The following is a 21671-nucleotide window of genomic DNA, read 5'->3' as shown; positions in this document are numbered from 1 at the left end:
AAATTGAAAGTGAAAAATAATGGTTTTTTTTAAAGGCAAATATATTAGAAAGAAAGTCAAAATCACAAGTTTAAAAGGTCAAAATATGAAATAAAATCTGTAATCATGAAATTAAAAGTCAAATTATGATTCAAAATTTTTAATTGTGAATCTAAAAGGTCAGACTATGGGATTATGAAGTCAAAGTCTGGAGTTGAAAATATGAGGTAAAATAAAAAAAAAATGGTTAAAAATGTCAAAATATCACTTAAAAATTTGAATTATGAATCTCAAAGCTCAAAATATCATGTGAGAAGTCAAATTATGAGTTCAAACACCCGAAGTATGAAATTAAAAGTCAAAATCCTAAGTTTGAGTCCTAACTGTGAGATTCTAAATTGAAAATATGAAATTAAAACACCTATTAATATATTTTTCTACATTCTTGACTTCTTATCTAAATATTTTTACTTCTTACTTTTTCAGATTTTGTGACTTAACAAGGATATCTTAAATCATCAAGGATAAGTTCACATTTTTATACTGGAGGAAATCTGCAGATCTCACACTGATGGGCCAGTTATAAAAGAAATATGAGATCATCTTGTGGACCGGATTGAACTGTTTCCTGGGCCTTGAGTTTGACACCTGTGATTTAGGGCATCATTCAAAATGTTTCAGAGCACACTGGGCCTCCTTAAAATTGCAGCACTCTATACCAGTGATACTCAACTGGTTGGTCGGTACTCAAAAGTGGGTCATGATGCTCTTTCCAAATAGGTGCCAAGAGAAAAATGTGGCAAAAAGTCTTCAAAAGAGTGTGGATATACAATACATCCTTCCTGTTAATTAGCTTTCTCAAGTTTTCAACTTCTTTCCCCCCAATATAAAATTGTTTCCCCCAAGATAATTGGGAAATTCCTTGAGAAATGGCCATGCTGTCTTAGGAAAATTGAGTAAAATGAAATGTGCACTTATAATAATGCTCTTTTCAAACCTATTTGTTTGGTCCTTTCTCTTTGTTCATTTATGTTTTCTTCCATTTAGGGGCCAAATTGTTGCATTTTTGATCAAAAACACTTAATTATGATTGAATATTTTCAGAAATCTGGGTAGCAATTAGTCAACAAGGAGGTGGTGGTGGGTCCCCAATCTGGACCAGTTGAGAACCACAGCTCTAGACCAGGGGTGCTCAGTTGGTCTTGCGTCTAGAACCACAACCAACTCTTGAACGACAAATTGCAACCCACATTTCATTTATTTTTCAATCATAAGCAAATGTTTTAATGAAAAAAAGTGCAGTTTAGAGTTGGGACGGATCTCAACATGTGATCAAACCAAGATATGGAGATATACCCTTCAAAATAAAAGCACACCAAACACATTTTTTGATGCATATTCTTTTTTTCCAGGCAGGTATTAGTGGCGCACTAAAAACGGCTTTGCAACTAAAGATGTTTCAGTTCCACTTTTTTAATACTGATTCCAATACCAAGGCGTTGGGCATAAGCAGACACCGAGTACCGGTCTGATTCCAGTGTGAACTTTATCTGGTTTACTGGTGTGGATTTAATCATCAAAGTTCTGAAAAGTCACACGAGTTCCAGGCTCGCTGAAAATGCTGCCGCGAAAGATTCAAAGGCATCAATAGTGTCAGTGGGAAGGCTATTGTCATGTACGACAATGCTGGTCTGGAAAGCATTTTAACGATCACATTAAAGGGATACTTCAACATTTTGGCAAATTCGTCCATTGCAATAATCCCCATAAAGTCTTAGCAATAGGTTCGCTACCTTTAGTTGTCGGTGCAAGCTGTTTTTAGATCGGCCGCTGCCAAGTTCGGACCTGCTGTGCTTACAGTGAGTTGGCACAGCAGGTCTGAGTTGTTGGACTCAATGTGTGTATCTGATGAGTTTGTTCATCAAGCCAAATACACTCTCATTGAGTTGGCACAGCAGGTCTGAAACTAATCACCACGCGATGTTTTAAAAAAGCTTGCACAGGCATGGCTGCTGCACTGTGTCACTCCGCCCAGTGGTTTACTCAATAAATAGTTCCAAGTATTTGCTTCATGCGTCGTAATGTTACATAATTATACGTTATTATTTCATAGTGTGGTGAATGTGCAGGTCACAACTCGTCCACGAGAGCGTTTTGGAGTTGTTGGATTGTGTATCTGATGAGTTTGATGAGGGAAAGCCGGAATACCGTCTGCTTACATTGAGTTGGCACAGCAGGTCTGAACTCGGCAGCGGCCGATCTAAAAACAGCTTGCACCGACAACTGAAGGTAACGAATTTATTACTAAGACTATAGGAATTACGGCAATGGGTTGGAGTATCCCTCTAAGAGTAAAACTGTCACACAGACACTATTCTTTGCTGCTGCAGTGGGTCTTTTAGTCCTTCTTTGCTGGGCTAAAAACGGTAGCTTATGCATGCAGTGTTTTCTGGCAGCAAAAAAGAATCTATTTCCAGTTTATAGCGCTAACATTTAGCAAGTTACACCAAATGGTATCAGATCGGTGCATAAGCTAAACCAGTACCTGCATTTTAAACAGCATCAGACACATTTCCGATACTGGTATCGGAATCAGAACAACTCTCTTTGCAACCAACTTTTGGGTCTCGACTAGGGATGCACAATATTTTCAGCAGGATATCAGTATCGGCAGACTTAAAAAATGAAATTTTCACCATCTGGAGTAAAACTGACAGCATTTCATTTCAACACAAATACCAGCATACCAACAGTCAAACATGGTGGTGGTAGTGTGATGGTCTGGGGCTGCTTTGCTGCTTCAGGATCTGGACCACTTGCTGTGATTGATGGAACCATGAATGTACAACCATCAGTTCATGACCTCAAGCTCAAGGGCGCTTTGGTTTTACGATGTGAAACACACCAGTGAGTCCACTTCTGAATGGGTTTAAAACAAAATGAAGGTTTTGGAGTGGCTCAGTCAAAGTTGAGCTTTAAATCCATCTGACTGAGATGCTGAGGCATGACCTAAAACCAGATTTCCATGCTCCAAACCCCTGCACTGTGGTTGAAATAAAACAACTGTGCAAAGCAGACTGGGCCAAAATTCCTCTATAGCAATGTGAAAAACTCACTACCCGTTATCACAGATGCTTGCTTGCAGTTGTTGCCACCAGGGATGGAACAACTCGTTGCTAGGTTCAGAGGGCGATGACGTTTTCACAGTGTCAGGTAGGTCTGGATGGCTGAATTTATAAAATGCAGTTTGCATTTACTGGGGTTATCTTTGTCTAAAATTAAAATGTGTTTGATGATGTGAAACCTTTATGTGTGACAAATGCAAAAAACTGGTTGAGTTCTAAATGCACTAAACATAAAATGACGAGGGAACTAGTTTAAAGTGACTGCATTTGCCAGTTGTGCAACTTTAAAGTGACTGTCATGGATGTTAGTGATGACTGATTAGCTCTATGGTTCTTAAAAAGCCAGTGTTAAAAAGGGAGGTGGTAATAGGGCTTCAGGGCTAAACAAGGCCACATGGACTCATAGAGAATAAGTAGTGTGAGGTAGAGGCGTGCTTTTTGTGGCCTCGTATAAGTGCGTCTATTTATACCCAACGGTCTCGAGTTCTGGACTGGTAGGTCTAGCTGACGGCTGTCATGTTTGGAGGTTATCTTGGGACATGGCCCACTTCTGCTGTAATACTGCTGCTGCTGCTTCTTCACACTGATGGACTAGAAGACAGATATATGCTGTGCTGAGTCTCAGGAGAAGAAGTTGACAATAGTGGAGCTCTTACTGACTTTATAAATATCTGAGCGTCACTCAATCATCGTTAGTGCATCATCAGTAGGGCTGGGCAATTAATCACAAATGACATCATATTGCAATATGGCCTACTGCAATTTTTAAATTGCAGCTGATGCAATATTTCTTTAACCTGAAATTTCTGACAAAATACCAGTTTAAAAGTTTTTTTTTTCAGCAGCAGCAGCAGCAGCAGAGATATTATGCATCATATATCATGCAATCATTTTAGTGGCATATTTTTGGAGTAGTGTACAAAAATTATATTTTCTTCATTTGTGTATATTTTTTTCTTGTTAAATATAAGAATTATATTAAAATTACCACTCCCTTTAATACAGTGTTACTCAACACGTGGCTCTTGAGCCACATGTGGCTCTTTTATGTCTTAATTTGAAATAATATTCCCCCGGAAAACCTTAAAAAAAGGAAACCTTGACCTCAGAAATTGTCTGTTGCAAGTCACAAGTCAGTTTATTTCCCATACTTATACAGTGGGCTTTCATTGTCAAACTTAATTTTCAACATTATATTTCAATTGCCCTTATTTGCAATTTTTGGCCCCTTTTTGCAATTTTTTTCCACTTTAAATCAATTTCTGTCACTTTTAACCCATTTTTGCCACTTTCAATCTGTTTTTTGCTGCTTTTTGCCCAACTTTTCATATGCAATTTTCGCCATTTTCACCCATTTAAAGCAGCCTTTTGCCACTAAATGCCCCTCTTTGCTGGTTTTCCCTACTTTTGCTGCTTTTTGCCCATTTTAGTCACTTTTCACTAATTTTTTTGCTACTTTTTTCTGGTTTTTGACCATTTTTGCCACCTGTACCTTGCTTCTTTTGTCACTTTTCACCCATTTTTGCCACTTTATGCCCTTTTATGCAACTTTCTCTCCACATCTTTGCCACTTCATACCCAGTTTTAGGCATTTTATGCCTATTTTGCCCCTTTTCATCAATTTGTGCCACTTTTTGGTCATTTTTGCCAACTTTAACTTATTTTCATTGCCACTTCAACCCTTTTTTTTCCACTTTTCACCACTTAGATTGTGGCTCTTGCAAAAGTAATTTCCAACAATTTGGCTCTTTGGTTGAGTAGGGTTGAGTTAAACTGCTTTAATACAACAGTTCATATCCAATTTGCAAAATAAGTCGAAATCATCACAGCTAGATATTTTTACAAAATTGTCCAGCCCTAGTTTAATCTAAAATTGTGTTATAGTATAGAATGAATTATTGCTTGTTTTGTTGGAAAATACATGAGATGAAGAACTTAAGAAATAGTAGATAGTAACAGAAATGTTTTAAGGCATGACCCATGTATGGGGGTGGCCTGGGATCGATTCCGGTCTGTGGCCCTGTCCCGCATGTCTCTCTCCACTCTCTTGTCTCCGTTTCCGACTCCATCCACTGTCCTCATCTATCAATAAAGGCACGAAAAGCCCCAAAAAAATCTTAAAAAAAAAGAAATAATCACATATTAAATTGCAATTGCAATATTGGGTTAAAAAAATCGCAATTAGATCGAGATATTTCAGGTAAAAGTACTAAGAAGTATTGCAAATCCAGCAGACTTCCTCTGACTGCAGCTCTCTTTAATGCAGCGTCTCTTTCTTTCTTCCATGTAATACCACGATATCAAAGTTTCTGATACCGCTCCCTCTCCACTCTCCTTCCTTTCATCCTCCAACAACTTATTAGATTAACCGTTTGCTTTTATCCCAAAGCTCTCTTCTCCCTCCCACATCTAAATCTAATTCACAAAGCCCAGAAAGGTGGATGCTGCACAAGGCTTCTGCTTTTGAAAAGAAAACAGGATAGTCAAACGGGATTTCTTTCAGCGCTGGAGTTTCTTTGGTATCTCTAATAATTCATAAAACACTGCCCTTCATCTCTGATTTGTGCAAATCTTTCAACCTTCATTAACTTTCAGTCTGAAGGAATAGAGAAAGATGTCAGAGGGGTGATTGATTAATTAAGGAAGTGATAAGACAGACAAATACGTGATTTTCACCACAAGGCCAATGTTGATTTAACTCAGAGTTATAAATTCTTCTAGAAATGTCAAGCAGGCTGATGTAAATCTTCCTCAAGCAGCAGTAGAAGTCATTTTCTGACTCTCCACTGTTTGTCCAATCTTTCATTGATCAACCATTAAACTGTCTACAGTATGAGTTTGTTTATCATACGTACAAAGCTACCAATCTCTGCTTCCATTGATTCATGCCAACATGATAAACTGTTCAGGAGAAGTCAGCCCATGCAACCATTCACACATCCATCCAAAGAACTGAGCTCAATATTTCAGCAGTACCATCTGAAATGCTGTCATGTACCAAAAATAAAATATTGGTTTATGTTTGAACTGTGAAGATTCCTGCAGATTCAAACTTTACCAGCTAAATCCTGGAAGAGAGATTGAAGTACTTTTTTTTTTTATCTCAAAGAGGGGGCAGTTAAAATGTGCCCTCTTGCATGCATCTATAACAGAATGCCAAATTTTAAGGTTTAAGCAAAGAGTGGGCAGTATGGCATCAAATGCATGCGAGACTTGTTGCAGTATTGGGATCCAAAAAAAAAAAAAAAAAAAAAAAAAAAAAGAAATAAAATGGTTAATATAAGAAAGCCAGCCTGGCTGTTAAAAACTGATCAGATCTGATGCTGAATGGTGTAAAAACTTAATGTATTTATATTTCAATTATCAACCATTTTGCAAAGGTGGTTGCCAGTCAGCTAGTGTTAAAACTAATTAATATAATAATAATATAGGTAGATATTAGTGTGGATGCAGCTGCAGTGGCTGTTTTAATATAAATTAGACAATATTCCCCAATGAAAAAAAGCAAAGAACCACAGTGAAAGATTTTCTTAGTGGAAAAGATGTTTTTCTTCTTCTCACAAGTGGCTTCAGCAAGATGAACATTTACTAACTGGCTCCTCTGATAGTTAACAAAGACACGTTTGCATCTTGTGGTTACAGCATTATTCTCCAGCTAAAACGTCATATGTGTTGTTGCCCTAATTGGCCGGAAGGACAGAACCTTCATCCAATCACCATCTGAGACATTTTTCAAAGGTTCTGACCAGTGTTAATTTTGTCAACTAAAACTATGACTAAAAATGTTTGTCAACAGCCTTTTTTGCCATGACAAAAGCTAGACTAAGACTAATAAAAATACATCTGTGATGACTAAAACTGACACAAAGTAAGTTTAGTTTTAGTCAAGATGACTAAAACTAAACTAAAATGTAATTTAGTTTCCATCGGACATTCAAAATCCTTGATATTTCTCCACTGTGTGTAAATCTGTCTTAAAACAATGCGGCTGTACCTATTCTGTGTTCTCTGTGCTATATAAATAAAGTTGAATTGAACTGAATTGTGCCTCTCAGCAGTAGAAAGCAGGGGCCCCTGTGCAGAGAACAGACTACCGTGACTTGGTACCAGATTTAGGCAAGAAAATAAATGCTTGGACTAAAAGTAAAGACTAAAATGTGAGGACTTTTTATGGACTAAAACTAGACTAAAATGATTTGAGTTTTCGTCGACTTAAACTAGATTAAAACTAAAAAGGATAGAAATGACTAAAATGTGACTAAAACTAAAATGCATTTCATTTAAAGACTAAGACTAAGACTCAAATTAAAAATAGCTGCCAAAATTAACAGTGGTTCTGACCTTACCTAACACCATCTATGGCATGTTGCCCAGATGGATGAGAAGTACATTTCATGGGTATTTGCAACAGTCTATCTAATATGGTTAAGTTTTAGAGGGACCATGTGCAATACTAAACATAATTGCTGCTATTTAATGCACTGCCCCAGAGTATAGCTTAAATAAAATCATCTGCAGCCCCTTTGCAGGTCAAACCTAAATGCTATCGGGTGCATACTGTCCAGACTGTCCAGCACTGATGGAAGACTTCACAGTCTACCAGATGTAGATTCAAGGTTTACTCTGACTTTTATGGACCAGGAGGCATCCTTGTCCGCACTCGGTCTGAACCAGATAATAACTTCGACGTGTGCAATTTAATGAGACAGTGAAGGGACTGAAAAGAATGTGCTGATGGTGAATAAGACAGGAAGTAGGGTAGAGGCTGAGGCAGAGCAGAGACACACACACAGGTAGGAAGGAGCCCCTAATTATGCTTTGGCAGCAATCAAATAAAAGCCAGAACCTTCCTGCATGTTTGTGAGGAAGTGTCGACTACAGATCAAAGATATTAACAGCTTGACTTCAGTATCAGCAGATATTATCTGCCTTAAAATCTTAAATATCAGTATCAGCAGATATCACAATTTCTGCTGACATTTACTAATTGTCTTCAGCTATGACTATCAGCCTTTATGGCACTGGTCATCAACTGGAGGCGCGGGGTCACATCAGGATCACCACAGCTTCCCATCTGGCCCCCAGAAGATCGATTAAATTGAGAAGAAGTGCCGAGGAAAAAAACTTCTTTTCTTTCGTAATTTTATTATGCCTACAGATATTTTAGTAACTCCAAAAATAAGTGAGATTGAAAATTTTTTTAAATATTGGCTTGATGTTTGATCAGTTTTACAAAAAACCCAACTATTATCAATTACTATTGCAAATAAGATGCATGGCAAACCTATCCATATGTCCATTCTTGATTAAAGCAGCAGATGTCTGCATAAATTGAACAGTTTGGGGGGTTGAGAGTTTTTTTTCATTGACTGAGAATTGAAACAAATTTATTTTTCCTTCATGTGTTTTTCACCAGTGAGGACGCAGCATTTTCACATCAGACAACATGGCAGCCGTAGAAATATATGGCCTAAATATCTCAATAACCCCCTTGTGGCTTACTGCAGTATAGGGACTGGGTGAATAGGCACCAAGTTCACTGCTAAAGGCTAAAAATATGGTACATTTCAAAGAAAATACAATTTTTTGACAAAAATGTAGTTGATGACCCCTGCTTTATGGGCCGTGAATATTGGCCACAAGTATGAATAAGGTTGGGGCAGGAAGGAGTGCACCTTTCTGCATGTTTTTGAGGAGATGTCAGCAAGTAATGAACAACATTATTAGCATGATACTGGTATCAGCAGATATCAGCTTAAAAAGCTAGTTATCCTATTTGAACATGAATACATATCTACCTATATACACAACCAATATAGCGGCTTCACATATAAGCCTTTATTGGCCACAAATTTCCACTGTAAATATGTTTAATTTGGGGCAGGAAGGGGTGCAAAAATCGCTGCAATCCTGCACTTTCCTGCATCTTTGTGAGGAGGTGTCGACAAGGGTTGGACATGGTATTGGTATAAGAAGATATTACCTTAAAAAGTCAATTAGCCTATTAGCACTTATTTACATTATTGCCAATATTTACAACTAATATATATGAATACGTTTGGGGCAGGAAGGAGACTCTCTTTTGAAGCAATCAACTAAAACTCTCCACCTTCCTGCATATTTTTGAGGAACTGTCGACAGAGATGCACTATATTTTCAGCATGATATTGGTATCAGCAGGTATTAGCTTAAACAGGTATGTATCAGTGTTAGTAGATATCAACATTTCTACATATATTACATAACACTATTCATCCATCAATCAATAAACCATTAATGATTCCTCTAAAGATGTTCATACTTGTATGAGATCCATAACGATCCCAGCAGAGACCATCCCCAGCCCCGACACCAGGTACGGCACGATAACCTGGGCGGCGATGAGCCAGGAGCTCTCTGGTAGGAATCCATGCTCCGATCGAGTCAACTTCCACGTCACGCCACGTAACTTCTTGCCCTGGTAGCGTAGCTCCACCTCCAGACGAGTCACCACCATGTTGTAAGGAGGTTTTAGCGTACAGTTATCCCATGGTAAGACTTACTTCAATCCCATTTAAAACAAAAACCACTGGTGTGAGGGTTCACTTGTCCAAAGAAGTTGGTTAAAACTGCTCAGTCTGTTTGTCTTTGGTTTGAAAAGGAAAACTTCACAAGATGCAACAAGGCCTATTTTATATGGTCTTGTGCTCTCAGACGGTTATAAATGATGTCTTTGATCAGATTTGACACTAACAACTTAGATAGACCGAGCTACTGCCACATCTTCAGATGCTCAAAAGTGCAAATTAAGTGACACAAGGAAGATATTGTCCAATTGATCCAATCTTTATCTCTTCTCCCGGGCAAAACTGAAATTAAAAGCTTTAAATCTAACTTGAATGGGAAGTAGTGTGGCATCTTTGGCCCAGTGATGAGTCAGCAGCGATGAGGTATCCATCTGTCAGCATCACCAGGGAACAAAGTCATTAACACCATCTCTTACTCACAGGGCACAGCGTTCATCTATCAACTGTGACGCTCCACATCTGCAATTAAAGTTTGAGTCTTCAACCGGCACGTGCTTTTCAAAAATGATGGTTTAAATGGATCGGACTTCCACAAACGTAAAAGAGAATGGACCTGGCAGAAGTTAAGTCAGATTTCAAGAAGTTCTAGTCCTTGTCCAAGTTTCTGTCATCTGCTCCAGAGCCCAAAGGTCTTTAAAAGGGAGTTTGATTGATCTAGTCCTTAATCCATGTAATCTAGTCTGAAATAGACATGACCTCTTCAGTGAAGTTACAGCTGGAACCTGTAGATGAAATCAAAGCTTGACGTGATTGACTGGCAGCTTCCAAAAGGACGAAGAATAGTCCTAAAGGACTCTGGAGTTAGAAGCAGAATCCCTCCATGTCTTTGTCAATAAAGCTCCTCTCTTTTGGCAGGAGGACAACAACAGTGAAGCGAAAATTAAAAAGATCTCTGTAATGTCGGTAAGAGATGTGAAAAGGTCCTCTGACTTGATGCAGCAGCCGGCTTCTGGAGTGCTTCTCTCTTCCTGTCAGCATCAGGGTAGTCCTGCTCCCTGCGCTCTGCTGTGCTGTGACGTAGCAGAGAAAGAGGCAGGGCTGTCTGCGCTGGCCGACATGCAAACTCATGTGGGGAAACAGCCGGCTTCACACTCTCCCCCTCTCGCTTTTCTTTGCTGCGTGCGTCTCTTCCTCTCTTCCTGCCTCCCTCTCTTCGTGTGACATCTTTTCTGCTACGTCGGCCGGTCTTGCATCCCTCTTTTTCTAGTCTCTCTCTTCCTTTAAATCATGACTCATTCTTCCTCTCCGTTTGTTGCATCCCAGTCCACCTGCACTGAGATCCAGTCAGAGGCCCCGGTACTCCATCATTCTTGTTTAGGAAGATTAAACAATCTGCACTGTGTCTCTTAAAAAAAAAAAAAAAGCTCCCCAGAGCTCAAACATTATTTCAGGTCATGACAAACACTAAAATCCCTCTAGTTTTGCTCTTCTTGTGCTTTTTAAATGCAGTTGTGTTCCTTTTAAATGAAGATAGCAGTCATTTATCCCTTGTCGATATCAAATCTGATTCCTGTCTCCCTCCTAAGGCCTTTTGCTTTCTAAATGATTAATGTTTCAGTGCTTCTTCCACTTATGCAACACAGGGCTTCAATAAGAGATGAGCACTACTGCATTTCCCACAATACAACTTAACATCTTTGTTTTGGGGATTTTATTAGGACAACTACAAGTCATCTGGATAAAATTAAAAGAGCCCTGCTACTTTTTATAACTTAAACAGAGCTGGAGAAGTATCCATAGACCATATTAAACTGTAGCCTTGTTTTGAAGCTTTATTTTTTAATCCATGAAGGTTGCCATAAAAAAGTCTGTCTCAAATGAAGTTTCAGTTAAACTAAAGGGGGAACTGAGGTGGCTCTTTAGACTCCTAACTAACATCTACAACATACTGGCTTGTACCATCCATGCCCCTAATTATGCTTAGCTAGCATACACTATATTGCCAAAAGTATTCACTCACCGATCCAAATAATTGAAATCAGGTGTTCCAATCACTTCCATGGCCACAGGTGTATAAAATCAAGCACCTAGACATGCAGACTGTTTCTACAAACATTTGTGAAAGAATGGCTCGCTCTCAGGAGCTCAGTGAATTCCAGCGTGGTACTGTGATAGGATGCCACCTGTGCAACAAGTCCAGTGGTGAAATTTCCTCGCTCCTATATTCCACAGTCAACTGTCAGTGGTATTATAACAAAGTGGAAGCAATTGGGAATGACAGCAACTCAGCCACAAAGTGGTAGGCCATGTAAAATGACGGAGCGGATGCTGGGGCGCAAAGTGCGCAGAGGTCGCCAACTTGCTGCAGAGTCAATCGCTACAGACTTCATGTGGCCTTAAGATTAGCTCAACAACAGTGCGTAGGAAGCTTCATCGAATGGGTTTCCCATGCAAAGCATTAGATGCAGTGTTGTAAAGCACACCGCCACTGGACTCCAGGGTAGTGGAGACGCGTTCTGGAGTGACGAATCGCGCTTCTCCATCTAGAAATCTTATTCAAAAATTCCCATAAGCACACTCCTAAACCTTGTGGAAAGTCTTCCCAGAAGAGTTGAAGCTGTTATAGCTGCAAAGGGTGGACCGACGTCATATTAAACCCTATGGATTAAGAATGGGTTGTCGCATAAGTTCATATGCAAGTCAAGGCAGGTGAGCAAATACTTTTGGCAATATAGTGTGTATTGCAAGACTTCTTTCATATAAACTCAAAGTAAGTTTATTACATCCCACTCCCAGCTTTGTGCTGGGGTTGTTTATCTACACCCACATAGTCAACATGGATAATGTCAAACAAAGCTTGCCTTTGGAGGTTTAGAACTCCTGAAAACTACGCTGGGAAACCACTGGGAGATTTATGAGTTAGTCACGGTTGCAGGTAAGAAGCTGAAACAGTGTAAACTGTAGACTGAGCAGCATTAACACTGATGCAGTGGCAGGACGACTGAAGGTAAGACTCAAATTTCATTAGTTCTAGGGGGTTTATTGTGGTGTCTTGTTAGGAGCAGTGTTAATTTCGTCGACTAAAATCAGGACTAAAAATGTTCGTCGACAGCCTTTTTTTCCATGACAAAAACTAGACTAAGACTAACAAAAATAGATTTGTGATGACTAAAACTGACAAGAAGTAAACTTAGTTTTCGTCAAGATGACTAAAACTAGACTAAAATGTACTGTAGTTTTCGTCTGACATTCAAAATTCGTGATATTTCTCCACTGTGGGTAAATCACTCTTAGCAGAGTGCAGAGAACACACTACCATGACTTCGTACCAGATTTAGACAAGAGAATAAATGCTTGGACTAAAAGTAAAGACTAAAATGTGAAGACTTTATGATCCCACATTTCAACCTCTAAGCACCCTCTTTCTTACACCCTCTCAGTAGATGTGAAAGCAGGAAGAGAGTTGGTGTTGGTGCTTTAAAAATGATAAAAACCTTTACAGTAGCTTACACGATAAACTCCATCGTTTGCACGTAGCAAAAACAAATGTTGACCTTGTTGTCATAGCTCTTCTTCTTTCTACTTATTGGTGGATTTTCAAACCGTCTACATGCACACCTGTGTTGGACTGTATATAATGCAACTGTGCTTGAGCATGGACTTATGTTACTTGTGGGAATCCAGGCTCCAAGATTAGTGCTGCACAATTTGGTTATTGCCATTTTTCTATTTGCAATTGGGATAAGAATTTATTCCATAAATGGTATCATGAGTTCACTTGTTTGGTTATCAAGGAAAAATGGAGAGAATAATGATAGTTTTTAATTGTGTGTATTTTTCATCTCTACATTTACAAATATCAAGTTGCAATAAAAAGAAAAAAATGAAGCTTTTACCCTTTTAATTTCAAAATATTGTTTTCTAAGAAATAAAAGTTTTTCCTTTTTTGACATAAAGGTGCAAACTGCCAAAGTGGCACTATTCTGCAGGATTTTTTGTCAACCTTTACTTAATCTAAAGGTGATTGTGGCCTTTTATGTCATTATGTAATAGCACAGCCTGGTGTGGTTAGATCAGTTGTGCAGCACTATCTTTGATGGCTGTTTGTCTGCAGACTTCTGTTCTGGGTTTAACCACCATACAGAGCTTTAACTCCAGCCTCAAAGGTCAAATAAACATGTTTTTCTTCAAAGCTGTCCTAACCATTTTAACACCTGTGAACAGAGTCTATAAAATAAGAGTCAACACCCTCTGCAGGCTGCCGCTCTTATGCCCGAGTGGCCAATAAGTATCACTTTTAAAGGACATGCTGTTTTCAAGCATCTGTTTGTTCGACCCCTTGATGCAGAAATGTGTTGAAGTGCATTCTTAAGGTCTATGTACCATAAAAATAAAGGCACTTTAAATGTTTAATGACAATGTCTTTGAGCTTAAAGCAACACAAGCATATTTTCCAGAGTCCAGGATGCATCCTTTTCCACTGTTCTTAAACAGAAATATCCCTAAAATTTTACCTTAACCCACCCGAGTAGTTGACAGTTCTCTGTCTGTTTCTCTTCCTGAGAAGCAGGTAAAAAAAAAAGTGTCTCAGATAATAAAAAACTTAATGTGGTGCAAAACAGCAGACCCCTTCATGGCAGCGAAACTTACTGACACAACGGTCCGGTGCTTCATCACCAGCAGCAAAACAAAGCCCTGCACTTACACCAGAACTGACATTGTGTGTGTAAGAGACTGCTTCTTTGACTACTGCAAAGGAAGCATGTGGAGTTTGCATCTTTCCCGATGGAGATTATCCGGAGAACGGGTCGTCAGAGACTGAAAGGAGGAGGCAGCACGACACCTACAGCCGGGTGGGGAGGAGGCAGAGACAGCGGTGTCCTCGAAGGCGGAAGCGGGGCAAATGAGCGAGGCTTCAGGCAAAGGCCCCACACAAACCTGCCGAACCAATGATCTTTCTCACCAATGCCAACACGATGGATGACATAAGGCTGTGGCTTTCTGACCACCACTTGGACCATTGTGTCTTGATAATAACAGAGACCTGGCTGCACAAAAACATGCCTACTAGCTGTGGAGCTAGAAGGCCACACCATATACATAGCAGACTGGACACCCAACTTCTGTAAGACTAGAGGGGGTTGTTGGCTCTCCCCTTCTTCCCCTTAAAGACATCTACCAGAGTCACCTCCACAAGCGGGCCTCCAGGATCCTGATGGACCCCTCACACCCTGGACAATGTCTGTTTAGCATCATCCACACTACCTGCTGCACCGAGCATCCTTCTTGCAGGTGGCCACTCCCTCACCAGTGGGATGGACGACGTTTCGAACCACTGCCAAACAAAATCTCGTTGTATTTTTACCATGCAATGACTATAAACTATCTCTTGAAATGTGTTTTATCAGTAGGGGACAAAATGTATTTATATCAAACACAGAAAATAAAACATCCAAGTCAATCTAAGAAATGTCTGCATGAACAGCAAAAGTTTTAAACCATGCAAACTTCAACCAAAATGTTGGGGAACCCCATAAATCACTGATCATCCACTGGTGGCCCGGGGGCCATATCAGGTCCCCCAACGCTTCCTGTCCGGCCCCTGAAAGATCATTTAATTCAGAAAAGGAGGAAAAAAGGATGCTGTGGTTTTAAGAGTATCTTTAGGCTTTAAATGTCTACAGCTGTTAAATCCTTCCCACAAACAATGGATATTTAAATAGGTTTAAAATGATTTAACATTTTATCTGTTTTTACAGAAGTTTACTGTCATAACTAGTAGATACTGAAAAATAGGGTTAAGGTTGGCAGAAATGCTGCAAAAATGACCAGATAAAATGGTGAAAAGAGGATCAAATGTGACTAAAATTGGTTACAAGAGGGATAAAGGGGCAAAAAATTGGTCACAAACTACAAAAATAGTTCAAGAACGTAATAAAATAACAGGTTAAAAAGTGGCAAAAATAGATGAAAAGTGGCAAAAATGGATAAAAGAGTGGCACAAAGGGGATAAAGTGTGGGAAAAGTGCTTTAAATTGGTTTAAGAATGGCAAAAATGGGGTTAAGGAAGCAAAAAAGGGGCATAAAGTATCAAAATAGGGTTAAAAGTGGCAAATATATAGCAAAAATAGCCTGGCAAATTAGTGAAAGGATGTTCAAGAGTGGTACACGAGAAATAATTGGCAGGAAAGTTGCAACAGGGGTTCAAGGGTAGCAAAAAATGGGTCAAAGGTGGCAAAAATTGGTTTAAAGTTGCAACTATCGAAAAAAATGTAAAGAAAAGAGGTTAAAAGTGGCAACAATTGAAGAAAAGTAGCAAAAATGGATAAGAGTGACACAAAGGGGATAAAAAAGGAGAAAAACTGGTTTAAAGAATGGCTAAAATTGGGTTAAAGAGGCAAAAAGGGGTTAAAATGAGTTAATACTGGTATTAAATCACAATTGTAGAGGGCCCATTCTCTGGGATTTTCAGGGGCCCAGCCAATCTGTTGTCAGGTCTGTCTCCTTGTGGTGTGCTGCATGATAGATAATAGGGATAAAGCTCACTGGTAATGCTAAAATGTCCTGCATTTTTAAAGAAAATATAAATACTACTACAATAATATATCAATCAGACCAAAATATTTAATTTAGGTGTATTTTAAAGTCCGGCCCCAAGAGTTTCTGTCGAGACTAAATCTGGCCCTTGTGCAAATGTACTTGATGACCCCTGCCATAAATGTTTGAAATGTTGTGGTTATGCAGCCTTATGCCTACTACTGCATCACAGCAATGATGATATTCAAGACACCATCATGACTCCACTCCTCATGTGATGCCTCCTAAACGTCCATTTCAGACTAATGTAATAGAGTCAGATATCTATTAGCATAATCGTGTAATATCCAGTCCAGGATTGATAAGGCTGAGTGAGCCTTAACTTGGAAAAGAAATGGCAATCAACGTCAAAAAGTGGGTGGAAACTGGCATGCTGGCAGATATAGAATGTAGGATGCTTCATGTGGGATATGACTTATAGGTATGAGAGCAGCACAGCACCAGCACAGGCAGTAAAGATAATTGCTGATAGTATTATGTTCTTATTTAGTCAGATATACTTCTCTAAATGTCCTTCTACGTCCCCACCGCTCTGGGACGCAGCACTCAGCCAACCTCATCATGACTAATTGTCCTCCATCAGGGGGGAAACAGATAGTGTAGAGGGGAGAGTGTTAGAAATACTGATGAGCAACAGATGGAGGGAGGGAAATGAGTCTTGTGAGGAAAGACGAGTGTTTATCAGTGGATGACAAACAGAGGGAGGAAGAGGCAGCAGCTCATCATGAAGCAGCGTGTCGGATCGTCCTCAAACACAGCTGGTTACAGACAGAGCACCAGGGCTGCCAGGGAGAAGATGGAGACACAACCAGACACAGCACAGGTGAACCGACCCCACGTCAGTTAGAGGAGAAGACTGCAGATGACAAACATGGCCGCACAAAACAGATGGGCCTGTGACTGCACCAAACAGAGAACAGTTAATCCAACATTGCTCTAATTATTGCGAGTTTCAGATTGTTGTATGTGCATAATATAAGATGTGCAACAAACATTCTTCCCTTACATCCTGTTACTCATTCTTCAGAGTAAAAAATCTTCCAAACACTATTCTTCTAAATTTGATTTTACATATAAAAATCATTATAAGGAATGAAAGCAATAAGAAAAGAGCAGGAGATACTTTCTTTATGCTTTTGCATTTCTAGGCAGGACTTTGTCTTTACCTGCATGTTCAAAAATGCCACTTAAAAATGCAAGGTAACTATGAATTTGATAGTATAATTAAATACTATCAAAAAACTTTAAATTACAACAAATTTATGTAGGAAATAGAATAAAAAATGAATTAAACAGTTAAAAAAGAGCTGGGATAAAGCTACACAACAGGTTCTTGAATTGAATATGTGTTTATATCAATAATTTGGAGTGCTACATGTAGCATAAGGCAGCAGGCTAGCTTTATAGTGTCCTTAAAGTTTAAGAGATTCAATGGCAGCTGGGATTAATAACTTTTTATTAGAGCTGTCAAATAATTCATTTTTAAGTTGCAATTAAAAGATGAATTTTAATGGTTAATTGTGATTATTCACATTTTAATCACATGCTAAATTTCAATTATTTTGCATTTCAAAATACAAATCTTTAAGAAAAAATTGAAATCAGGGCTCAAAAGTGCCACCCACTTGTTCAAGAGCTCTGTGGGTAAATTCACCTTTCACATCTTCTTTTTATATTTCTCAAAATTCTTACATCAACCTTTTAATCCTTACATCAAGCCAACTAGCTACCTGAATACCATGACTATAAAACATTTCAAACTTCCAAAGCATGTTTATTTTTAGTTTTTTTTTTTTTTTTTTAATTTCTGCCTTTATTCAGATAAGACAGCTGAAGAAAGATAGGACATATGGGGAGGGAGGGGGGAAGTCATGCACCAAACACTGCCGAGACCAGGAATCAATCACGCTATTTCAGTTGCAAGTAAAAAAAAAAACTCTGGTATACCTTTGCTTCAGTTTTTTTGTGCCAGTATGTAGACAAAGTAGTGGAGAATCTTTCCCATAAAGCCTCTGAAAGGAAGACATTTGCTTAGACGGGACAGTTAAAGCAAGAAATGAAGTATAGGGAGAGAGAGCAAGGTAAAACCATGTACCAGACAGCTCAGAGACCAGGTATCAAGACTAGGGTGTTGAGGACTCCAGCCTCTGTTTATGGGCCTTGCTCTATCAACTGAGCTTAACCAATGCCCATGTCTGTTCTCTCTCTGCACCAGTGTGATCTGAAACCATGACTTAACACTGTCACTATGAAATATGCAGGAGTGCATGTACAAAATGACTCAATGACGTCCAATGACCCCTGGTTAATGTGACAGTAATTTCACTTTTCAGGGGTTGATGTTCAGTTCCTTTCTCTGTGTTAGCCCAGTTAAGATTAACAGTTGAACTAAGAGACTGAGAAACTGTTCACTGTTACAATGTAAACTGTGCAGAGCTAAGGATACTTGATAAGCTGTGAGTAGTATCAGCCTGTTACCCTGCGACAAGGGCACAACAGCATGCAGTATTGCAATTATGAAAAAATATATTAGTTTTTTGTTGTTGTTGTTGTTGTTGTTTTATCTTAATTACATTGAAACTTACTGGGCAGGTTGACAGACCTGCTTTTCGTTTGAAAGGAGACCATTTCCAAGTAAATCCACTTGATTGCACTTTAATTTCAAGAATTATGATTCAGATGATCATGTTCTGGACTTTATAGGAGTCCTAATAATCTGTTTACTTTACTAAGGAGAGTGGCTATTCCTAAATTAACCATAAATATCCCAAAAGACCATGCTACAGGGAAGAACAGATGTTGAATCAAGGTTTTAAGGTTTGTTTACCTCAACCTGATGGCAATAAGGAGCTGACAAGAAATCTCTTTAAACTTCAAGTATTTTTTTACCCTCTTACATATGCATTAAAGCAAAAGCTCACGTTTTTAGGGGCAAACCTAAAGACCACAAAGAAAATGCTTGTCACTGGGGTCTGTTGTAATGATGTTTAATGTTTTTTCCCAGTCAGATCCTGATAACAAAATTAGAGCGAACAGGCACGCCACCTGGACAGAAAACTTTGGAAATTGGTGTTTTAGTTGTGTATGGCAATGTGATAAATAACCACAGTAATAATAAAAACCATGGTGGTTTATTAATCTTACAGATGTCATAGTTCTTCATCTACTAAAACACTGAATGCACCGAGGAAATTTTATTCTAGTTAAAGCATTAAAATGCAAAGGACTATTCATTGGGGGTACATAATTTACTGGCATCAAAATAAAGCTTTTGCACACTTGTTTGGCTCATAAGTTGTCTATATCTTAATTTTTTGGAGCAGTAAAGTTTCATAAAAAGAGCAAACACCAGAGAGAGTTCATCAAACTAGAAAGTAGCAGCTTCCATTAACAAAGCATGCTTTCTTTAGTCAAGGTTTTTAACATTTAATCTAATAAGATGCTCTAGTTTGAGGTGACCTTGTAGCTCAGATCAGGATGAGGGAGTAGAAACATTATTTAAGGCACTTATTCTGCTCATTAAACGAGGTAAAACACAACCTCTGAATTCTTGCCTGTGTTGTCTAAAGCCCAGAAGTGCACAAACAACGAGTTAATCAAATGGACCTGAGTATCTGTGAACTATTTCAACAAACTAACAAGTACCAATGATTGTCGGATATATCCTCTAATCTGTGCACTTACCTGTACGCTGTCCAGCACCATGCCGGCCATTACCATGCCCATCCCGGCCAGCAGGTAGGGAAAAAGCACCTGGAGACAGATAGCAATGGACGACTCCTCCTCCACTTTGGCCACAGACACTTTTGGCTTCTCCTCCACCACTGGCTTTTTAGGAGGAGGCGGGGGAACAGGTGGTAGCAGGAGCTCATCCTGACTGTCTATGCTGTCCGCACGTTGTCCGCTCGGACTCCCACCCTGGCTCTTCCCCTTGGAGCGGGACTTTTTGTGCTTTTTCCTCTGGCGGGTCTGTTGTGGGGGTTTATCCTCACCGGGCATGATGGCAGTGGTGTCTCAATCTGAGGATACAGGAGAAAATGTAATATTTGGCACATCAGGTGTTGTTGTTTCTTGTACCTGACAAGATCCTCGACTTTGTTTATGAACCCCTGCATGGGCTAGCATCTGAACATACCCCTGACCTACTCTACCCCTACATCACCAGTAAGCCTCTTAGGTCAAGGGTCTTTGGGTCTTTCTGTTGTCTGTCTGAAAACTCAAGGCCAGCTCAGACTTCAGGATGGGTTTTTTTGCTCTCTTACAAAGGCACCATGTCAGACTGTGCAACAAAAAGCTTCTCCTGTCTTGGTCAACTGACTGTTAACACTAAAAGTGTGAACCAGACCAATCATTGAACACTGTTGTCATGACTACCTCCACAACTGTGCAAAACTTCTTAAGTAGTCAGACTGGCAGGTCAAAGACATTATGGCCTGGCTATCCTGCAAATTGAACTAGGGCTGAGTGATTAATCAGAAATTAGATTAAATCGCAACATAGCTTGCTGCAATTTTCAAATCGCAGAAGTTGCAATATTTCTTTAACTTGAAATGTGTCGAAATACCAGTTTAATAAATCTTTTTCTTTTTTGCAGCAGAGATTTTACGCACATTATGCAAATATTCAAGTGTCAATTTCTTTTATAATGGTTTGCAAAAATCCTTCTTTTTGTGTTTTATGTATGTTTTTCTTAATTAAAATAAGGGACGTAAAAATGATAATGCCCTTAAAGCAAATGACATCACATTTGCAATACGAGCAAAAATAGTTAGCTTATTCTATCTCAAACTGAAGAAGTTCAGCGTTACTTCATGAAAGTCATACCCCAGCTGGGATCAGCTGGTAGCCAGTCTCACCTCCCCCACCCCAGCCGCCTCCTTTATAGCTTAAAGCTTGTTTCACCCCCATATCCAGATTCATGCTACTATGTTTTCATTTCAATACACATGGTCTTATTTATGGAATTATTTATCGCTTGAATTTGTCAAAAAAATACATAAGATTAACCCAGTGGTTCCCAAAGTAGGCCGTGGGCCCCCCTGGGGGGCACAGGGTCATAACAAGGGGAGCGTGGCAAGGCCAGGCTAAGCAGCACCAGCTCGACTTCAGCCCTGTAGAAGAGTTGAAGTTTATTGAAGTCTCCTCGGATTCAATGATATTATTGCAGTTCAAGTCCAAGACGTTGCTGGTATTTGGACAGGAGTAGTAACCTTGCAAAGCAGATGGGTACGCCCATTCCCGTGTTTCTCACTGGCAAATCCATCTTGCAAAGCTCCCTTCTGAGCCGTTTGGGCTCTGCTAGAAAGTGACAGGACCAATAATCGACGAGGGGCAGTACTTCCAGGTGTGGCAGAGTCGTGACGTAAGCAAGCAGCAACAAGAGGCCGGTGCAATTATGGCAAAAGAGCTTAGCGTGGATGCTGCTAAAGTGTAAGTTTTATCAGAACTTGATGCCATTTCTTCA

The 21671-nt window shown here is 39.3% G+C and overlaps 1 protein-coding gene across 2 annotated transcripts in view; it reads right to left on the bottom strand.

Moving 5' to 3' along the window:
- LOC121518042 (solute carrier family 41 member 1-like) overlaps positions 1-21671 on the bottom strand; it is a 57707-nt gene that overhangs the window by 30665 nt on the left and 5371 nt on the right. For both annotated transcript variants that reach the window (XM_041800224.1, XM_041800226.1), the window contains exon 2: positions 19892-20226. In XM_041800224.1, the coding sequence (XP_041656158.1) occupies positions 19892-20206 (315 nt within the window). In that variant the 5' untranslated portion in view covers positions 20207-20226. The remainder of the gene's footprint in view (positions 1-19891; positions 20227-21671) is intronic.

Source organism: Cheilinus undulatus, linkage group 11, assembly GCF_018320785.1.
Source record: "Cheilinus undulatus linkage group 11, ASM1832078v1, whole genome shotgun sequence".
NCBI lineage: Eukaryota > Metazoa > Chordata > Actinopteri > Labriformes > Labridae > Cheilinus > Cheilinus undulatus.
Note: the sequence above shows the minus strand (reverse complement) of the source record. Positions and strands in the feature narration are given on the sequence as shown.